The sequence below is a fragment of the Podarcis vaucheri genome (genome assembly GCF_965113315.1).
Source record: "Podarcis vaucheri genome assembly, chromosome: 2".
NCBI classification, from domain to species: domain Eukaryota; kingdom Metazoa; phylum Chordata; class Lepidosauria; order Squamata; family Lacertidae; genus Podarcis; species Podarcis vaucheri.
In genome coordinates this window covers 18,226,486-18,246,348 of record NC_138760.1, presented here as the reverse complement: position 1 = coordinate 18,246,348, position 19,863 = coordinate 18,226,486, and the positions used below count along the sequence as shown (strand labels likewise).

The window sequence follows — 19,863 nt, the reverse complement described above, 5'->3', positions numbered from 1 at the left end:
GTGGCCTTCCAGATGTTGAACTCCATCTCCCATCAGCCCCAGTCATCAACGTTCATGGAGGGTTACAGATTCCCCAGCCCAATGTAGAGCATAAGAGATTTCCTAACAGAAGCCCAGAGCCTTTTTGGAGATGGTCCGTGTACTTTTCCAAACTCTTTCTCCAATTACATGGGCTAAAAGCTTGTTTTAAACACCTCTTAAATGTCTCCATTTACAAGACAACTAGCTCAGGCACCCATTCTAGCGCAAAATTACACAGTGTAAGAAACATTAAGAAGTACATTAAGATAATGCCAATGCATATTTTTTTGATGGATAAGAACAAACAATAGGGAAGAAGACAACCCCAGAAGAACACACAACTCAAATGCGCATGATGCTCCCATTGTTGTTTTTTTATTTATTATTTGCTTTTGAATTTGCAGTGTGAGGCCGTGCAATTCGACATGAGCTGGAAGGTGCCTGCCATCCTTTATTATGTGCGGAGAAACCTCCACTCCAAGTACAATTTAACCAGTGAGTGCGTGTGCATGTGTGCCTCTGACTACATGGAAAGAGCTGGATTCTGGAACAACAACAAAAAATGAGACTACTTCTCTGGGGCTCAGCAGAACCAAGTTCAACCATGGCCTGCTGCAGATTCCCTGGGGCAGCTAGGGTTCTTAAACCAGTGCTCCACCTTCCAGCCATGGTTGGTGGAGTATGGACAGACAGTGCTGGTATTGCATTGCTCAGCAATATAACCATGTCAAAACAACATGGACAGGCCTTGCTTCCAAACACTGGTGGAGAGCTGATACCTAAATGAGCTCCTTAGATATAGCTCTGCCTGTTTTCCAGTAGCAAGCTTGGCATCACAGTGTGGCTCAGGAAATACCGTATTTTTCGCTCTATAAGACGCACTTTCCCCCTCCTAAAAAGTAAGGGGAAATGTGTGTGCGTCTTGTGGAGTGAATGTAGGCTGTGCAGCTATCCCAGAAGCCAGAACAGCAAGAGGGATTGCTGCTTTCGCTGCGCAGCGATCCCTCTTGTTGTTCTGGCTTCTGAGATTCAGAATATTTTTTTGTTTCCCTCCTCCAAAAACTAGGTGTGTCTTATGGTCTGGTGCGTCTTATAGAGCGAAAAATACGGTGCCTGTTTTCCCCCCCTCCCCGTGCAGTCAGTGTCTTACATCACCACTTGGTTATTCATCTTTGATCCGTTATTCACATATTTGATGTATTCATATGATAATTTAGCCATTGATTTTGAATTTTCATTGACCAGGGAAGAAAGCGTTGTCTCTGCCCTGTTGATAAATAGTTTTGTGGCTGAAACAGGCCCTGTGTTGTCAGCCTCCCTCACAGCCCCTGCGCCCCCATATCTTGACCTCCACATCTGTCCCCTCCCTGTTTTGCCTAATACTGATGCCAAGTAGGAAATTCCAGTGAAACATCCCTTTAACACTAAGCAAAATAGCTCTCCCCTCCTTCACAAGGGATGGGGTGTTGTGAGGTAGTCATATGCCACAGAGATTAAGGGGGCAAAGCTGAGTGAGTTCTGCAAGGAACTGTGTTGAAATCAGGAGGAAGTGAAACCGACTGATCATCACTACATCACGAAAAGGATCGTCTGCGTTTCTGATGCAGACCAGAAACCACTGCTTTGGGGAGAAACTTTGGCACCTTGGTGTAGCTCCCAGGCCGCTGTGTAAAACAGACCACTTCGCTACACAGCCCCAAGTGTCCTGATTATTCCACAGGCACCAATGTTTTTTGGCATGTCTGCTGTACAGTGTCCGTGTGTCTTGAATAATTTGGAATGTAAACTTGCGTTGCTTGACAGAGCTTGATTACATACCATCAGATCCGTTTTGGCATGTTTCCTGTGTCACAAGGGATCGATGTGATCCGCTTCAGTGTTGGGACACCTGTGCTCTGGATACGATCTTAATAGGAAAATCCTGAACTTGTAAAGTATTGTGATTCATTACTGGAAACCCTCTAGCTGAACTGGCCCTGTGTTTTCTTTCAAACTGTTCTGGGCCCTGTCTTCCTGACATAGGTTTGAATAAGCAAGCCTTTTTTTTCCCTTGCTGATTACACTGTTTTTGAAAAATTGGATATACAGCGGACGCTCGGGTTGCGAATGTGATCTGTGCGGGAGGCGCGTTCGTAACCCGCAGTGCCGCATCTGTGCACATGGGGGTTGCGATTTGGTGCTTCTGCGCATGCGCAAAGTGCAATTTAGTGCTTCTGCACATGCGTGAGCGCCAAAACCCGGAAGTAACCCGTTCTGGTACTTCCGGGTTTTGGCGTGTATGTATCCCAAAAACGCGCAACCTGAAGTGTCTGTAACCTGAGGTATGACTGTAACTGTATACAGTGGTACCTCTAGATACGAACGGGATCCGTTCCGGAGCTCCATTCGCATCTAGAGGTAAACGTATCTAGCGACAGCACGTCTGCGCATGCGCGTGTCGGTTTTCGCCGCTTTTGCGCATGCGTGTGATGTCATTTTGAGCGTCTGCGCATGCGCAAGTGGTGAAAACTGGAAGTAACGTGCTCTGTTACTTCCGGGTTGCCGTGGAGCGCAACTCGAACGCGTTCAACTTGAAGCAAATTTAACCCAAGGTATGACTGTATTAGAAGAAACTTGTCGCTACGAGGCCTCCTGTGGGATTCCCCTGGGCTGCTTCCTTCATTCAGAATGCCATCTCAGAAGGCATCCTGGAACTGAGCACAACAGCTGATCTCGGATTTTCTTTCCTTCTTTCAGTTAAGAACCCTATCGAAGCCAGTGTGCTGCTCGCCGAGGCCTCGCTTGCCCGTAAGCAGCGCAAGTGTCACGCCACTTTCATCCCGCTCATGCTGAATGAGATGCCCCAGGTGGGGGACCTGGTGGGGCTGGATGCTGAATTTGTCACCCTCAACGAGGTAGGCATTGCGTTGCGGGGAGAGGGGAGAGGTCAGTTGGGAGGACTGGAATAATAATAATAATAACAACAACAACAACAACAACAACAACAACAACAACAATAATTTATTTATACCCCGCCCATCTGGCTGGGCTTCCCCAGCCACTCTGGGTGGCTTCCAAAAAAAATATTAAAATACTGTAATACATCAAACATTAAAAACTTCCCTAAACAGGGCTGCCTTCAGATGTCTTCTAAAAGTCTGGTAGTTGTTGTTCTCTTTGACATCTGGTGGGAGGGCATTCCACAGGGAGAGCGCCACTACCAAGAAGGCCCTCTTCCTGGTTCCCTGTAACTTGGCTTCTCGCAGTGAGGGAACTGCCAGAAGGCCCTCGGCGCTGGACCTCAGCGTCTGGGCAGAACGATGGGGGTGGAGATGCTCCTTCAGATATACTGGACCGAGGCCGTTTAGGGCTTTGAAGGTCAGCACCAACACTTTGAATTGTGCTCGGAAACGTACTGGGAGCCAATGTAGGTCTTTCAAGACCAGTGTTATGTGGTCTCGGCGGCCGCTCCCAGTCACCAGTCTAGCTGCCGCTTTCTGGATTAGTTGTAGTTTCCGGGTCACCTTAAAAGGTAGCCCCACGTGGAGCGCATTGCAGTAGTTCCTGAACCTCTCGCCTGTAGGCCTTTGAGCAGCGGCCTCTTCAAAGGGCCAATGGGAGCTCTTCTTTGTGAGGAGGCCACACAGAACATAATTCGTTCACCCCTTGAAAATACACAATAGGAGGAAGCTGAGCTTCGCAGTGACGGGACCAAATCCACTATCAAGCCCAGTCAGATGTCGGTGGCCAGGATTACGTGTGTGAGGGGGCAGGGTCCCAACGAGGGCGTTCCCTTCATCGATGATTACATTTCCACGCAAGAACAGGTAGGCAGCTTTCTCTGTGAAAACCTTGCAGAGCTCATCTGGCTCTCCCTACTAAGGAGGTTTTAGACAAGTTGGTCCCCTACTCTCTTCATCTCAAGAACTTTCCTTGATAGGATAGTGTTATCTCCATTCCACGTGGCAGTAGCTGTGCTGTGAAGCCCAGTCCTTGTCCCTCAGTCCTGGATGGTGAGAGATGGGCATGCAGAAAGCTGTTTGGGATGGGCTAACACGGGGGGGTACGGGTGGTGCTGTGGTCTAAACCACTGAGCCTAGGGCTTGCCGATCGGAAGGTCGGTGGTTCGAATCCCTGCGACGGGGTGAGCTCCCCTTACTCGGTCCCTGCTCCTGCCAACCTAGCAGTTCGAAAGCACGTCAAAGTGCAAGTAGATAAATAGGTACCGCTCCAGCGGGAAGGTAAAGGGCGTTTCCGCGCGCTGCTCTGGTTTTGCCAGAAGCGGCTTAGTCATGCTGGCCACATGACCCAGAAAAACTGTCTGCGGACAAACGCCGGCTCCCTCGCCAGTAAAGCGAGATGAGCGCCGCAACCCCAGAAGTCTTGGCATTGAATGCAATGTTTTCTTCCTTTCCATCTTCCTTTGCCCCTTCTTAGGTGGTGGATTACCTCACTCAGTACTCGGGAATCAAGCCGGGGGATCTGGATGCCAAAATCTCCTCCAAACACCTCACCACCCTCAAATCCACCTACCTGAAACTACGCTTCCTCATCGATGTCGGGGTCAAGTTTGTGGGTCATGGATTGCAAAAAGACTTCCGGGTCATCAACATCATGGTGACTGCTTCCGTTTTGAACCTTGACGTATATGTCCCTCATGTATATATGTTTGGGCCTCTGCGTGTGAAGGAGCTGACAATGTACAGGGATTTCTTAGCAGACAAGTCAGTGGGGAAAGGCTTTCTTGACAGTAGGAAGATTCAGAAACCACAGAAATAGATTGTTGCCTCTAAATGCTTGTGTCAAAATAAGCCATTTATCTGACAAACTTTTATGGGACCATCAAGTCCACCACGATAAGGAACAGATGGTACCCCTATCTTCAGTGGATAAAAACTACTGAAACAAAAGACATCCGGTGGAAACTAAAGACACTATGCCCGTGGCTGAGGATAATAGTTTGAACCCTTCCAGTGGATATGGGGGGTGGGGGGTGGGAAGGGAGGGAAAGGAAAACATTATAAGGGAAATTTAAAATTGGAAGGAGATAATGCATGTAAAAATCCCGAACTCGAATAAAACTTAAAAAAATAAACAGAAAAAACTTTTATGGGACCATAAAAAGCAGCAAGTGTTATGCTTCTGCCTGGATTTTTTGTAAGTCTAGGACTGTTTAGCTGAGTGCCTTCAGGACTCATATGCTCCCAGAACATAACTGGACCTCGCCTGTTCTCGCAGGTTCCCAGGGACCAGGTGATTGACACCGTCTACCTGTTCCACATGCCCAGGAAGAGGATGATCTCGCTGCGCTTCCTTGCCTGGTATTTTTTGGGTCAGTACAGACCTTATTCGGTGCCTATCTATCTCCCAGCCAGCCTGAACTCGCTGCCAAGGATTCCCTCGAGCACAGTAATTCCCTTTGCAGCTGTGTCAAGGGGATCGAAATGTCCTTGACGCCCCCAGCCTAGTGCTGGAGTTGAGAATTCGGAGTTGAGAATTTGAGCCCGCAGAGCCGAACTGGAGAACATCAACAGACAGAGCTCCAAGGAGGGGAGGGTCTGAGGAGGGGATTGGGTCAATACCAGGGCCTGACGGTTGGGTATGCTGTTTCCTAGATTTGATAGACTGAAGAAGGGCAAATCCTTTGCCCTAAGCAGCAACCGTTAGAAGTGTTTCCCCTCTCCTGCTGTGGTGGGAGTAGGCAAGGCCACATCAAGCAGTTGGTCCCTTACCTTTCCCGCCCCGACCTGGCCACAGTGATCCATGCGACGGTCACCTCCAGGCTTGACTACTGTAATTCGCTCTACGCGGGGCTGCCCTTGAAGCTGTCCCAGAAACTCCAGCGGGTGCAGAATGCTGCAGCGAGGCTCCTCACGGGGTCTCTGCCATGGGAGCATATTCACCCAGTCCTTTTCCAGCTGCACTGGCTCCCGGTGGAGTACAGGGTCAGATTTAAGGTGCTGGTTTTGACCTTTAAAGCCCTTCACGGCCTAGGACCCTCGTACCTACGGGACCGCCTCTCCCGGTATGCCCTACGGAGGACCTCAAGGTCCATAAATAGCAACACCCTAGTGGTCCCGGGCCCTAAAGAAGTTAGATTAGCTTCAACCAGAGCCAGGGCCTTTTCAACTCTGGCTCCGGCCTGGTGGAACGCTCTGTCTCATGAGACCAGGGCCCTGCAGGATCTGATTTCTTTCCGCAGGGCCTGTAAGACAGAGTTGTTCCGCCTGGCCTTTGGCTTGGAGCCAATTTGATTCCCTCCCCCTCTTTCTTTTCCTTTCTCCTCCTGCGATGAGGCTGCATTTTAATATTTTAATGTTTCAATCTTTTAATGTTGTATTAAAATTTTGTTTTTAAGTTGTATTCATTCAACTTGTTTTTATTATTGCTTGTTAGCCGCCCTGAGCCCGGCCTTGGCTGGGGAGGGCGGGGTATAAATAAAAATTATTATTATTATTATTATTATTAGCCACCGGCTGGATTCTTTCTGTTTCCCATAGATCTGAAGATCCAAGGGGAGACTCACGACAGTATTGAAGATGCACGCACTGCCCTCCAGCTGTACAGGAAATATGTGGAGCTGAGCACTGGGGGCTTGGAGCCCGAGGAGTTCCGCAAAGTGCTGAAGGGCCTGTACGAGAAAGGGAGGAAGATGGACTGGAAGGTGCCTGAACCCGATGGCCAAAGCAGCCCCAAGAGTAAGGGCCCAGTTTTCTTTCTTTCTTTCCAATTACATTTTATTAAGTTTCAACATTTTTAACACATACAATCAAACCACAATTTCGTCTTTTCTCTAATTTTTGTTTACTTCCCATCCCATTTTCCATGCAGTTGTTGTTTCTCCCCTTCTGCTGCTCCCTATCTTCTATCTATCAAATCGTAACCACAGTATTATAATCTAATTACTTCTGTGGCTCATAGCTTGAATTCTGCTTGTGAGCTCATTGTATTTCTCTTAGGTAATCTGGAAAAGGCATCCATTCTTCCTTAAAACACTCATCATTAGATCCTCTTAATTTTGCATAGTCCATTATCTTACTTATCCATTCTTCTTTAGTGGGGACTTCTTCTTCCTTCTATTTCTGCGCACAAAGAATCCTAGCTGCTGCTGTTACATACATAAACAACTTTAACATTTTCTTTGGGGTTTCCACCTCTATAATCCCAGGACCCGATTTTCCACCAGGCACTGTGTGAATGTGCTTGAGGATAACTGAGCCCACACGTGAGCCCACTTCCATCTATGTGTTTGCAACTGTCGTATTCCTTCTTGCCTATTGCGTTTTGTACACATGCACACAACATAAAAGTTGGATGGTCAGCACCTTCAGAATTGTATGCCTCAACTTTTTCCATGCTGCTACAGGCAATGGGACGCGGGTGGCACTGTGGGTTAAACCACAGAGCCTAGGACTTGCCGATCAGAAGGTCAGTGGTTCGAATCCCCATGACGGGGTGAGTTCCTGTTGCTCGGTCCCTGCTCCTGCCAACCTAGCAGTTCAAAAGCACGTCAAAGTGCAAGTAGATAAATAGGTACCACTCCGGCGGGAAGGTAAACGGCGTTTCCGTGCGCTGCTCTGGTTCGCCAGAAGCGACTTAGTCATGCTGGCCACATGACCCGAAAGCTGTACGCCGGCTCCCTTGCCCAATAAAGCGAGATGAGCGCCGCAACCCCAGAGTTGGCCACGACTGGACCTAATGGTCAGGGGTCCCTTTACCTTTACCTTAAAGGCAATGAGCAGAATTTGGTTAAGGTTTGAATTCCCAGGATCTTATGTCAATTGATAGAATCTTTATTTGCGTCACCCACAAGTCATAGCAAAGGAATCAAATGCAATAAAATACAGATATAGCTAGATTGGTTGGCTGTACAAAATACATTCTAAGAATTTACATCTATACATATGAAAGAGTTAATGGCTGTCCTTGACCAGAAATAAAACACATGAATGAGTGGGCTTTCTTTACTCTAGGCATTAAACAGGTTAGTCAGATGGTAGATCTTATTCTTATTTCTCCAGTTAAAAAATTTGCCCTGTTTGCCGTCACTTGGTAATGTTGGTCTGCAAGAAGATGTACAACCTGATATAGATAATAGAAGAGGGTCGATAAGCTTGTTATGCAGATCTTTATAAAGAGAACAAGCTAGTAGTACATGCGCTGCAGATTCGATACTGCTGTCTCCACATGGACATACCGTATTTTTCCATGTATAACATGCCCCCGTGTATAAGACTACCCCTATTTTGGGGGAGGATTGCCCAGAGTTTTTGAGCTTTTGGGGGAATGCAAAAAATCACTAACCCGACTGGCAAACGCTGATAATCGCTCATGTCGCCGAAGCAAACATGCGTCTGCCTGCTCACCAACAGCAGACGGCAATCGCATGCTCAATTGACGAAGCGGCAGCCAATCCACAGCAACCCTTGCCGCAGCAACCAATCACCCACCAAATAAACGCAGCAGCAACCAATCGTAAGCACCACTTTACTCAGCCACCAGTCTCACCCACAAAATCGCCACTGAACAGCTCCTGCTCCCGGCTGCAACCAATCACTCAGCTCCCCCCACGCACTACCCATGTATAAGATGACCCAAGTTTTTAAACATGCTTTTAGAGTAAAAAAAAGCTCTTCTTATACACAGAAAAGTACGGTAATCGTTTTCCAAGCGGAATGTGATGGAAACGACCCTCAAATACGGCCGGCGGCAGTACGTTCAAACTTGCATAGGTGAAAGCACGTCTGTGTTTCAAAACTGTTAAGTCTCCTCCGCATATCCTATCTGCAAAACTTAAATAGGAGCATCTTATGTACCGTATTTTTCGCTCTATAGGACGCACCGGACCATAGGGCGTACCGGACCATAGGAGGGGGGAGAACAGAAAAAAAAAATTCTCCCCCTCTCTGCTCAGCGCCCCTTCAGCTAAGTGGCAGGAGAAACGGAGCCCCTTCCATTTTTCCTCCCGCTTGGCTGAAGGGGCGCTGCGCAGCTCTCCCTCTCTGCTGAAGCCGGGAGAGTCTTACTCTCCCGGCTTCAGCGAAAGGAACCTGAAGCCTGCGGAGCGCAGCGGGACCTCGCGCTACGCTCCCAAGGCTTCGCGTTGCTATCGCTGAAGCCAAGGAGCCTGCATTCACTCCATAGGATGCACACACATTTCCCCTTAATTTTTGGAGGGGGAAAAGTGCGTCCTATAGAGCGAAAAATACGGTATATGGAGAATGATTTCAGTGATGCACGGGCACCGAGAGCAAATAGCATTCCTTAAAGGTTTAACGCGCTAATTGGTTCAAGATGTGGATCCCTCGAATCTCTGACCTTTCCTCCAGGAAACCCTGCCACCTTTCGTTCCCCAAAGTCCAGAGTCTTCTTTATGATGCTGGGACATGGATCCTATCGACAAGTTGTTTAGAGCTAGGTGGTTGCCGGCTGCCGTTCCATGGTTCACACAGTGCTGTCTTTTCATATTTCTCCGACAGGTGCCGCTGTGTTCCCAACAGTGATGTCCCTCTGATCCTCAAGACCTCGCCAAATCCCATCTTTTCTGTGCTCTCTTCAGGAGGGGACTGTCAAAGAATCTGCTCCCTGAGACCTGGACTTCCTAGGACGTGGATTATAATGCATATGCACGTATGGAAAGGGAAGGCTGTGGTAGTTAGCAGGCGCTCTGCACATTTCCAGGGGCCAAGGGAATTCTGCCAGAGTGCCTCTGTCCCTGTTTTCCTTGCCAGTCCTTGTAGATCCCAAAAATCCTACATAACTAGGGACAAGAGAGTGTGTACAGCAGTACCCTTTGGTAACCACATGGGGGCATGGTTACACAGAAAGAGCTGTTCTCGTGGTTTGAATGCTGAACATACACACTCCTCGAGGGCACTTAACGCCAGACTATTCTCACATGTATTTTGTATAAAAGGGATGAGTGAAGCCAGATCTGTGACTTGCTCCGATCCATCCTTTCTGTGTCCATTGATGCCATTAGCAGAGCTGAAGTGGATGAGCTTGCACCTGTTTTATCTTCTGGCTCGGAACTGTTCCTGAAACAACGTAGATCTGGACTCCACTGCCGTGGGACTTCCGTGGCTTTTAAACTGTTTTGTATTTTGTCCGTGAATTGTGGTCAAGGCGTCTACGAAATGTAATCAAGCTGTAAAAACACTGCCAGTGCTTCAGATACTCCTTTGTAGTCCTGCCTTTCCTTTGCTTGCCTGTCCTGTTTGCTTTCTTCTTTTTTTACATTTTGAATTGCAGTCATCCCTGGTCCCCCTGCAAATATGATGTCATTAATGTGTATCTACAAAGCCAGGCTTTACAACACTTCCAGCTTCAGAACTCTGCCCCAAACCTTGTGTCAAGCAAGTCTTGATGACCAGGGATTGCACTGTGTGTGTGTGTGTGTGTGTGTGTGTGTGAGAGAGAGAGAGAGAGAGAGAGAGAGAGAGTGTTTGTGGCAGAATTGAGAATGATTTTAAAGGGCATAATATCAAACAGAAAGAGGAGAATATATTGGGATACTGAAGTAGAGAGGAAATGAATGGCGAAAAGGTAAATGGCAGCTAAAGTTGGATTCATCTGTGAAAAAGGCAGGCCTTCTGTATGGGACGCTATGGAGCCAATCATGGTTTAGGATGTGCACTTGCCCCTAAGAGAAGGGCTCAGGAGCAATGAGATATCAAAAGCAGAGCAGCTAGACACATTAAGAGTGTTGGTTTTGGGTGGGGAACTTTTTTTAGCCAGTGGGCCGGATCTTTTTACCTCCCTTCTCAGTAGGAGTGGATAGCTGTGAATGGGATATTACATAATTTTAGCTCCACCCACTCTTTGCACCCTCCCCTGAATGTTACCCTCGATGAAATGTGGTCCTAAGGCTGACAATCACCACTTTTAATAAAATGACTTGCTTTCTCTTGTGACTGATGCTTCTAAGGGATGGGGTTACGTTGCGAGACCTGCACTTACCTGTTCATTGAACACTCGCCCTGCATTTTTCCATGACAGCAGGCTCCTCATGAGTCACCTTCCAGGAAATGGCAGGCGCCTAAGAGCTGGCTCACACATCCATTGTCCTCTCAATCATAATGCACTTCTTCCAGACAGATAAGTGCCCAGTTAAGTGACAACCTTAAGGAATATCTGTCTTGACAGCATTTTCTCTCCTGCCTAATTTGTTCTTATGGATTAGCAACATGCCAGGATCCCAGGACCCCATTGGCCAGTAACAAATCTGTCAGTGGCACCAAACCCCAATATTCAGGTTTGATTGGTCAAGAGACCCAAAGGAAAGAAAAAAGCATTGAAAATACTTTTTTTTTGGGGGGGGGAGACTTTTCTTATGAGGGATAGTGCCCAATCCGAGAAAAATGCTGCCTGCCGTATTTCATCTAAAGATTTGCATAGATCACAGAATTTATTTTCCTATTGTTGAATTGGATGAATCCCAAGCCAGAATTAAGATTGCCAGAAGAAATGAGAACCTCAGATATGCAGATGACACAACATTGATGGCAGAAAGTGAGGAGGAATTAAAGAACCTTTTAATGAGGGTGAAAGAGGAGAGCGCAAAATATGGTTTGAAGCTCAACATCAAAAAAACGAAGATCATGGCCACTGGGCCCATCACCTCCTGGCAAATAGAAGGGAAAGAAATGGAGGCAGTGAGAGATTTTACTTTCTTGGGGTCCATGATCACTGCAGATGGTGACAGCAGTCATGAAATTAAAAGACGCCTGCTTCTTGGGAGAAAAGCAATGACAAACCTAGACAGCATCTTAAAAAGCAGAGACATCACCTTGCCAACAAAGGTCCGTATAGCTAAAGCTATGGTTTTCCCAGTAGTGATGTATGGAAGTGAGAGCTGGACCATAAAGAAGGCTGATCGCCGAAGAATGGATGCTTTTGAATTATGGTGCTGGAAGGACAGAGCGTGAAGCTGAGGCTCCAATACTTTGGCCACCTCATGAGAAGAGAAGACTCCCTGGAAAAGATCCTGATGTTGGGAAAGATGGAGAGCACAAGGAGAAGGGGACGACAGAGGACGAGATGGTTGGACAGTGTTCGCGAAGCTTCCAGCATGAGTCTGTCCAAACTGTGGGAGGCAGGGAAGACAGGAGTGCCTGGCATTCTCTGGTCCATGGGGTCACGAAGAGTCAGACACGACTAAACGACTAAACAACAATTGTTGAATTTGGAGCGGTTAGCTTCAGAATGTACTTAAAATGAGCGGACAGTGAGCCGGTCCCATAGGCAGCTATTACACCAGGACTCACTTTTGTGGGTTGACCTCAGGTCAAGGTTTGTTGCTGGGTGCCTAGCTGTTTTATGCTCTTGAATTTTAAAACTTTGTGCTCCATTCTTCTCTTGGATGCTTATATTTTTGAATACTTAGTGCTTTGTTGCGTCTTGAGCAACATTTATATCCTGAGTGGAATATAAGTGGAAATTGCCAAGGAGCCAGACAAAACCCCTATTGAAGGAGAATTACATGAAGATGATGTACAGGTGGTACACAACACCAGTGCAGTTAGGGAAAATGTACAAAACTAGTTCAAATATATGTTGGAAGTGTAAGGAAAAGGAGAGGATATTTTATCATATGTGGTGGGATTGTAAGGTAATTAAAAAAAATTGGGAAATGATACACAACGAATTGAAGAAAATGTTCCATTTAACATTTGTTAAAAAACTTGAAGCATTTTTATTAGGGATTGTAGGGAAAGATCTGCCAAAAAAGCTGAAAAACATCTTCATGTATGCGACAACGGCCACGAGAGTTCTGGTAGCACAAGGATGGAAGACTGAAGAAAAATTGATGGACCATGCCTAACTGGAAAAACTGACATACAAGCTACGGGACAAGGATAACTGTGACTTTAAAGATGAATGGGAACCCTTTACAAAGTATTTGAATACGCAACAAAGCGAACTGGACTTCTTGGCTGGCTTTGAATAAACATTCACAAACTTTTTATTGATAGTAATCAGCTAAATAGTTTGAGGATTTATACAACTGTGTAACATGGAGAAAACAGCATTTTTAGAGAAATCAAAGACTGGAACTGAGGGAAGTTGGGGGTGGGGGGTTCTTTGGGGGGAGGGAGGGGGAGGGAGGAAAAATGGGGGGGGGAACAAGGATGATGTTTCTGGATAATATGTTTTGTTTTAATTTTGAACAAATGTTATTTAAAAAAAGAAAGAAATCAGACAAAACCATACCATAGGCCTTTGAACCCGTCAGTCACTCCTGAGCTTCAGTTTACAAGTAATATTTGCGGAAGTAGCTGATATAATGGCAGTATGGATGGCCTTTATGTATGAAGAAGGTGAGTTGAAACAAAATTAAGTAAAGGGGTCCATTTAATTCTATTGGCTGTGGTTATGCATAGGTTTGCATTGGAGAGAAATTGAGTTTTTATGGAGGAATTGCTAAGGAGTGGACTTGCGAGTACCATTGTTAGTGTAGGTGATCGCTTTCAATATTGTGGCCCACTTCAAACTCCATTACAAACTTACGTGCAAATCGTGAGATTGCGCTATAATCTATGGCACTGCCTTCTTAAATTGTGGTGCCCAGAATTGGTCACAGTACAGTGGTATCTCGGGTTACATACGCTTCAGGTTACATACGCTTCAGGTTTCAGACACCGCTAACCCAGAAATAGTGCTTCAGGTTAAGAACTTTGCTTCAGGATAAGAAAAGAAATTGTGCTCTGGCGGCGCAGCGGCAGCAGGAGGCCCCATTAGCTAAAGTGGTGCTTCAGGTTAAGAACAGTTTCAGGTTAAGAACGGACCTCCGGAACGAATTTAAGTACTTAACCCAAGGTACCACTGTATTCCAGGAGCGGTCTGATCAGGACACAATAGACTGGTACTATTATTACCCTTGATCTGGACTCTATACTTCTGTTGATGCAGCCTAAAATAGCATAGCTATTTGACAGAGCTTCCCTGCATTGAGTAAGTTCTTGGATCTGGTGGCTTTTGCAGGGCTTTCGAGCCCTTTGAAAATTTGGGGATCTGGTGCCGCCCAACTTGGGATCCCTCTGTAATCGTTTAGCTCCTCCCAACCCTGTATCCTAAACAGTTAACGTACCTTCTAGGTTCCTGCCTGAACATTTCCTCCCTTCCATCCTCCTTAATTGGCCATGCTCCCTGCCAAGCCATTGGCAGGATTCCCCCCCCCCTTTATTTCTTTTCTTTTTGCTGAGGGAGCCCAGATTGCGGTCTGTCATCTTGATTGATCCCCTCCTTCTCCAGCTCAGGTCAGTATATCAAGTGTTCGCCAAGGGGGGGTTTCTGCAAGAAATGGCCTAGTGACGCTGGCTGCCACGTCTGAAGAGCAAGAGGACCTGACGGATCTCCAGAGGGGCGAAGAGAGAGGAGAATATACATTCCTTGTCTTGTGCGGTGGGAGTTCTCTCCAGTAAAAACCCTCAGCATGATTGCTACCCATCAGAACATGACAACCACTCTGGTGAGTTCTGCCTGTAGGTTCAGCTAGTCAGTTTGCCCTGAAACTCTGTGTGTGTGTGTGTGTGTGTGTGTGTGTGAGAGAGAGAGAGAGAGAGAGAGAGAGAGAGTTGAATAAGACAGACCAGACTTAGGGCTTCTTTCGCACTCTGGTTTGCCCCAGTATTGAAACTTGGGAAAGTATTTTTTTGGTAGAAAACCCCAAAACCCATGGGCCTAATTTAGTTGAAAGCTGATTTCATCACATGTGCTGTTTTGCACATTGCACTTTGCGGGTTAGATCCAAATTGTTAACATCAGTTTTGCATAGTGGGTCAGACATGCTTTCTCCTTCAATATGAGCTTTTGCAGCCGCTAAAAATCTCCTACGCACTTTGGCAGGGGGTGGGATGGAGAAGAAGTGAAGTGCCTGACTAAAAACATCCATTATTGGGGAGTTTATTTGATATTTATATTTTTTAAAGCATTCCAAAACGTTTGTCCTGGCTGTATCAAGGCGATTCTATATTGCAGTTCACAATGTGTGATACTGCTATGGTTGGGCAGTAGCCAAAGCAAATTAAAAACTGAATGGATGTCTAATGTTTCATCTGTTTGGTATTATGAGACCTGTTATATGCTCCGAAGAATTGCCGGTGTTTCCCTCACTCATCTAAACAGGTATCTCCCCCCCCCCATCCTTTTTTCTGTTCAAGGCATCATTTAAAGGGGTACATTTAACACTGAGAATTCTAGATAAGGGGCAGGTGTTCTCTCTTTGCTTCAGGAGTTGGGGGGATTTAGGATGCTTCCTAGTGCGGAATACTTGAGCAGTTCTGAGGTGATTACCATATGGTTTGCAGAATGAAGTTATAAGACTAAGAATCCTGGACTACACTGCATCAGACTGCAGGACGTGTCTTATGTTTTTGAACGCTTTCCCACCTTTAAATCTACAACAAACTTCTCAACAGGCCATAGACTAGAAATTGGAGAGAGAGAGAGAGAGGTTTTGCGTAACCCTTTCCATGGCGTGTGAATTTACTAGATGTAGGGGCAGCTTACCCAGGTAGGGTGACTGAAGAGTAATTTCATGCACTCAAGGCTGTCAAGTAACAGTGAAAAAGGAGGAGAATTAGCCCAGGTTATATAGCACAGACACCACTAAATTGTGCCCATGCAATGCCTAAAAGTGACCAGTGTGGACTCATGACATCACTGGCTTGAATTTATCTTATTTATTGACCATTTCCCTGACACCTGACTCCTTGTGGTGCTACCACAAATGAGGATTGTCTCACCAGCGACATCTGCCCGCCAATATTAACTGAAGTCCTATTAGTTGTCTTGAGAATATGCAGAGTGTTCCTCTACTGAGGTTATGTGGGGCAGGGGCAATGAACCAGTTCAGATATGCCGTGGGATCCTTCTCTTGGCAGTAGTTGGCAGATGTGATAGAGTTAAATAGCACCCACAACCTGGAGCTGCCCAGTACAGTGGTACCTCGGGTTAAGTACTTAATTCGTTCCGGAGGTCCGTTCTTAACCTGAAACTGTTCTTAACCTGAAGCACCACTTTAGCTAATGGGGCCTCCCGCTGCTGCCGCACCGCCAAAGCACGATTTCTGTTCTCATCCTGAAGCAAAGTTCTTAACCCGAGGTACTATTTCTGGGTTAGCGGAGTCTGTAACCTGAAGCGTCTGTAACCTGAGGTACCACTGTACTTAGATTCTGTCCTGTAGTGGTGGAGAACTTTGTACCCTCCAGCTGTGGCTGGACTGCAGCTCCCATCAGCCCCAAGCAGCATTGCCAATAGCCAGGGGTGATGTGGGACTGTATGACATCTAGAGCAGTGTTTCCCAACCTTTTTTGGGCAAAGGCACACTTGTTTGATGAAAAAAATCTCGCGGCACACCACCATTACAGCCCCGTGACGTCAGCGCACAGCGTCACGCCGGGAGGGACGCACGAAAGTGAAAGTTTTCAAATTTTTTCCCTCCCCCTTGGTGGTGGCGGCGATAGCGGGTGGAGGAGGGGGCGGTGGCGGGGCCGAGGTGGCCGGCGGCGGTGGGGGAGGCGGCGGCGGGTGGAGCAGGAGGGCGGCCGAGGCCGGTGAGGGAGTAGGGTTGCCCGGGGCTTGAGGAGCCGTCGCCGGGAGTTGCTGCTGCTGTTGTTGCTGCTGCTGCCCGGACATGCCGGCCTCCTCGTCCGCTGTCTCGCGCTCCTCCCTTTTGCACGTGCTGCCCCGCCGCCGCCCCATTGGCTGGGTCCTGTCAGCTGATCCTGTGTTATTTCCTGTGTGTGTGTGTGTGTGAGGGGAGAATGGAGAGAGAAACCTCGGCACCACCACCGCGGAGCCGCCCCCGGCTCAACGCGGATCCTCGCCGCCGCCGCCTCTCACCGCCTGACTCGCCCGCCTCCCTCCCACGGCACACCAGCCAGCGTCTCACGGCACACTAGTGTGCCGCGGAACACCGGTTGGGAAACACTGATCTAGAGGACCACAACATCTGGAGGGCCACAGGTTCATTGTCCCTGCTTTATAGTGACACCAGCTAATTCTAGGATTATCCAATACAGTGGTACCTCAGGTTAAGTACTTAATTCGTTCCGGAGGTCCGTTCTTAACCTGAAACTGTTCTTAACCTGAAGCACCTCTTTAGCTAATGGGGCCTCCTGCTGCCACTGCTCTGCCACTGCACGATTTCTGTTCTCACCCTGAAGCAAAGTTCTTAACCCGAGGTACTATTTCTGGGTTAGTGGAGTTTGTAACCTGAAGCGTCTGTAACCTGAGGTACCACTGTACAAGGATGAGGTCAGGAGCATCCTTTATAGCAGTTGTGGGAGAACTTTGTGCCTCCAGCGGTTGCTGAGCTACAAATCTTATCAGCCCCAGCAGGTATGGCCAATGGCCAGGGATTGTGGAAACTGTAGTCCAGTAACATCTGAAAGACCAAAAGTTCCCCACACCTCCTTTGTAGGAAAAGCTCGTTCCTTGATCTCCCTTAGACTGGAAACCCAATTGCCCAGGGTGGGATAGGTTTGAATGTGGGGAATTTTAAACGCAACAGCTGCCCACAAAGTCTCTGTTGTTCTCAATCATTGTTCTCAAGAGAGCTGTAGGGCCACCATTGCAGCATGGGGAGCCAAACTGTGGCTTCCAAGTCCAAATGTTTCAGGAGCAAAGATGTGCTTTGGGTGGGCCATGAACTCTTCCTGCCGGGCTCTGATCCAAGCTGCTTTGGCAGCTCTCTGAAGTGATCTCTTAATTAAGACTGAAAATACCCGCAAGGGGGGAAAAGAACAGAAATGGTGCCAGGCAATTAGTTTAAAAGCCCTGTAGGTTTATAGATCAATAGGAGAGCTAGCCTCTATCAGCCTTTTTTTTTTAATTAGCACCTCCTGGTTTCTATAGGGGAAGCAAAATGTAATAAATGACCAGTCTACAATCCTATCCCAGTCTGAGGAATATCTTTGTGAAGAAGAGCAGACTGCCTTAGGCCACACAACCTGTATTCACAGAACTCAGTGGGATATTTTTTTTATGAAGAGGCATCATGGATATACAGTGGTACCTCGGGTTAAGTACTTAATTCGTTCCGGAGGTCCGTTCTTAACCTGAAACTGTTCTTAACCTGAAGCACCACTTTAGCTAATAGGGCCTCCTGCTGCCGCCGCACCGCCGGAGCACGATTTCTGTTCTTATCTTGAAGCAAAGTTCTTAACCTGAAGCACTATTTCTGGGTTAGCGGAGTGTGTAACCTGAAGCGAATGTAACCTGAAGCGTATGTAACCCAAGGTACCACTGTAGATGACTCCTCCATTAGGCCACACAGCCACAGTTGCCATGATCGCAAACCTGGAGTCTTGCATATCAATGGTGCTGTTTTTTGGAGTATATAGGGTGTTAGGGGAGGGGCAGTACTTCTGGTGCAGACGTGTCATGTCTGAGGTAGTATGTCTATCTTTGGCCCCTCTACCCTGCACTCACCTCTCACCTGTGGCTCCTAGAAGCTTTCAGCATGCAACATCAGCCACACCCTGGCTTCAGCTAGGAATCCTTTTGACTCCACCGGAGGGAGCAAAGCCAGTTTACTCCATGAATCCAGTTTACACCTAGGAATCTGATCTTTTTAACTCCACTGGAAGAAGCCAGTGTGCTCCTCCCCGCCATACGTTACTGGACTTCCAAGTCTCTAAAGTCATATCAGCCCCAATGGTCAGTGATGATGGAGGCTGGACTCTTAAAACATCTGAACATTGTTGGTTTGGGCACCATGGTTCATAAGTGTACCATGGTTCATAAGCGTACCATGGTTTATGCTATCTGGCCATCTCACAATCGATGGTTTTTGGAGCAGGTACGGTCTTATAACTCATGGGAGGAAATAGATAGCCCTCTTCCACTTGGTTTAACTTGGGACGAGTTAAACACTCATAGCTAAACTTGGAACGAAGCAAGCTGGTTTGCACTAACCAAGGATCTTTTCTCTCCCTCCTCACGCAGAACATGGGGTTCAGAAGCTCCCCGCCTCGCAACTGGAAGGGAATTGGGATCGCAATGTTGGTAGTGGCGATGCTGGCGTCGGTCATCATTGTGGCTATCCTGATGCTCACTCCAGGTGATGCCCACAGGGCAGAGTGCTTTCATGGGCGGTAGCTTAGTTAGGGTTGCCTTACGCCTGGATTTTCTTGGGCACATCCGGGATGCCAATGATGGAATGATGGAATTAGTGTCTGGGGTGAAATCAGCAAACTTTTTGCAAAAAAAGCTCAGCAACCTTCCCAAAAACAGCATAACTTTTTGTGTCCAGATTTTTACTTCTTGAAATATGGCAACCCTAAGCGTAGTGGAGGGGACGCTTTTCAGTTCCACTTTTTGCCTTCCTCGCATGTTGAGTATGCATGCCAAAGCCCTTATAAAAGGCCTGCAGGTCTTGAGGAATCGGTGGCTCTCTTGCTGTTGTTGACCTCCAGTTCCCATCTGCCCCAGCCAGCATGGCTCAGCGGTCAGGAAAGATGGGAGTTGTAGTCCAACCATACCTCAAGAGCCACAGGTTTCCTGTCTGTGCTCTAGATTGCCCAGAACACACAGTAGTGTGTATTTAATAATAATAATAATAATAATAATAATAATAATAATAATAATGACACTGCACACTGCTAGCCAGCTGTTCACCCTTGTATTTCCATATCTAGAAGACCCCCCAATTGGCTTCCGCACTCCTCTAACTCTTGATGACCTGGAGAGTGAGGATTTCCAACTCCACCAACCCCAGATACATTGGGTGACAGGTGAGTTGTTTTCCTCTGATGTGTGCTAGAACGCGGACATGTCAATAAGATGTTCTTATTCGAGCCTATTTGTTTGGGCTAAAGGCTGCTGGGTGGAATTTATTCCACACTAGTGGTTTTACGA

General features: G+C 47.2%; 2 protein-coding genes across 4 annotated transcripts in view; both read left to right on the top strand.

The window, feature by feature from the left end:
- The window catches only part of PAN2 (poly(A) specific ribonuclease subunit PAN2), a 38,859-nt gene extending 27,954 nt beyond the window's left edge, over nt 1–10,905 (top strand). For both annotated transcript variants that reach the window (XM_082212381.1, XM_082212382.1), the window contains exons 20-26: nt 426–516; nt 2,758–2,915; nt 3,684–3,827; nt 4,438–4,617; nt 5,239–5,332; nt 6,501–6,698; nt 9,480–10,905. In XM_082212381.1, coding sequence (XP_082068507.1) covers nt 426–516; nt 2,758–2,915; nt 3,684–3,827; nt 4,438–4,617; nt 5,239–5,332; nt 6,501–6,698; nt 9,480–9,514 — 900 coding nt within the window. In that variant the 3' untranslated portion in view covers nt 9,515–10,905. The remainder of the gene's footprint in view (nt 1–425; nt 517–2,757; nt 2,916–3,683; nt 3,828–4,437; nt 4,618–5,238; nt 5,333–6,500; nt 6,699–9,479) is intronic.
- A 2,291-nt stretch (nt 10,906–13,196) lies between these two features.
- Nucleotides 13,197–19,863, top strand: part of LOC309526406 (inactive dipeptidyl peptidase 10-like) — a 55,937-nt gene continuing 49,270 nt past the window's right edge. For both annotated transcript variants that reach the window (XM_082212451.1, XM_082212450.1), the window contains exons 1-3: nt 13,197–14,470; nt 18,952–19,066; nt 19,644–19,739. In XM_082212451.1, the coding sequence (XP_082068577.1) occupies nt 14,435–14,470; nt 18,952–19,066; nt 19,644–19,739 (247 nt within the window). In that variant the 5' untranslated portion in view covers nt 13,197–14,434. The remainder of the gene's footprint in view (nt 14,471–18,951; nt 19,067–19,643; nt 19,740–19,863) is intronic.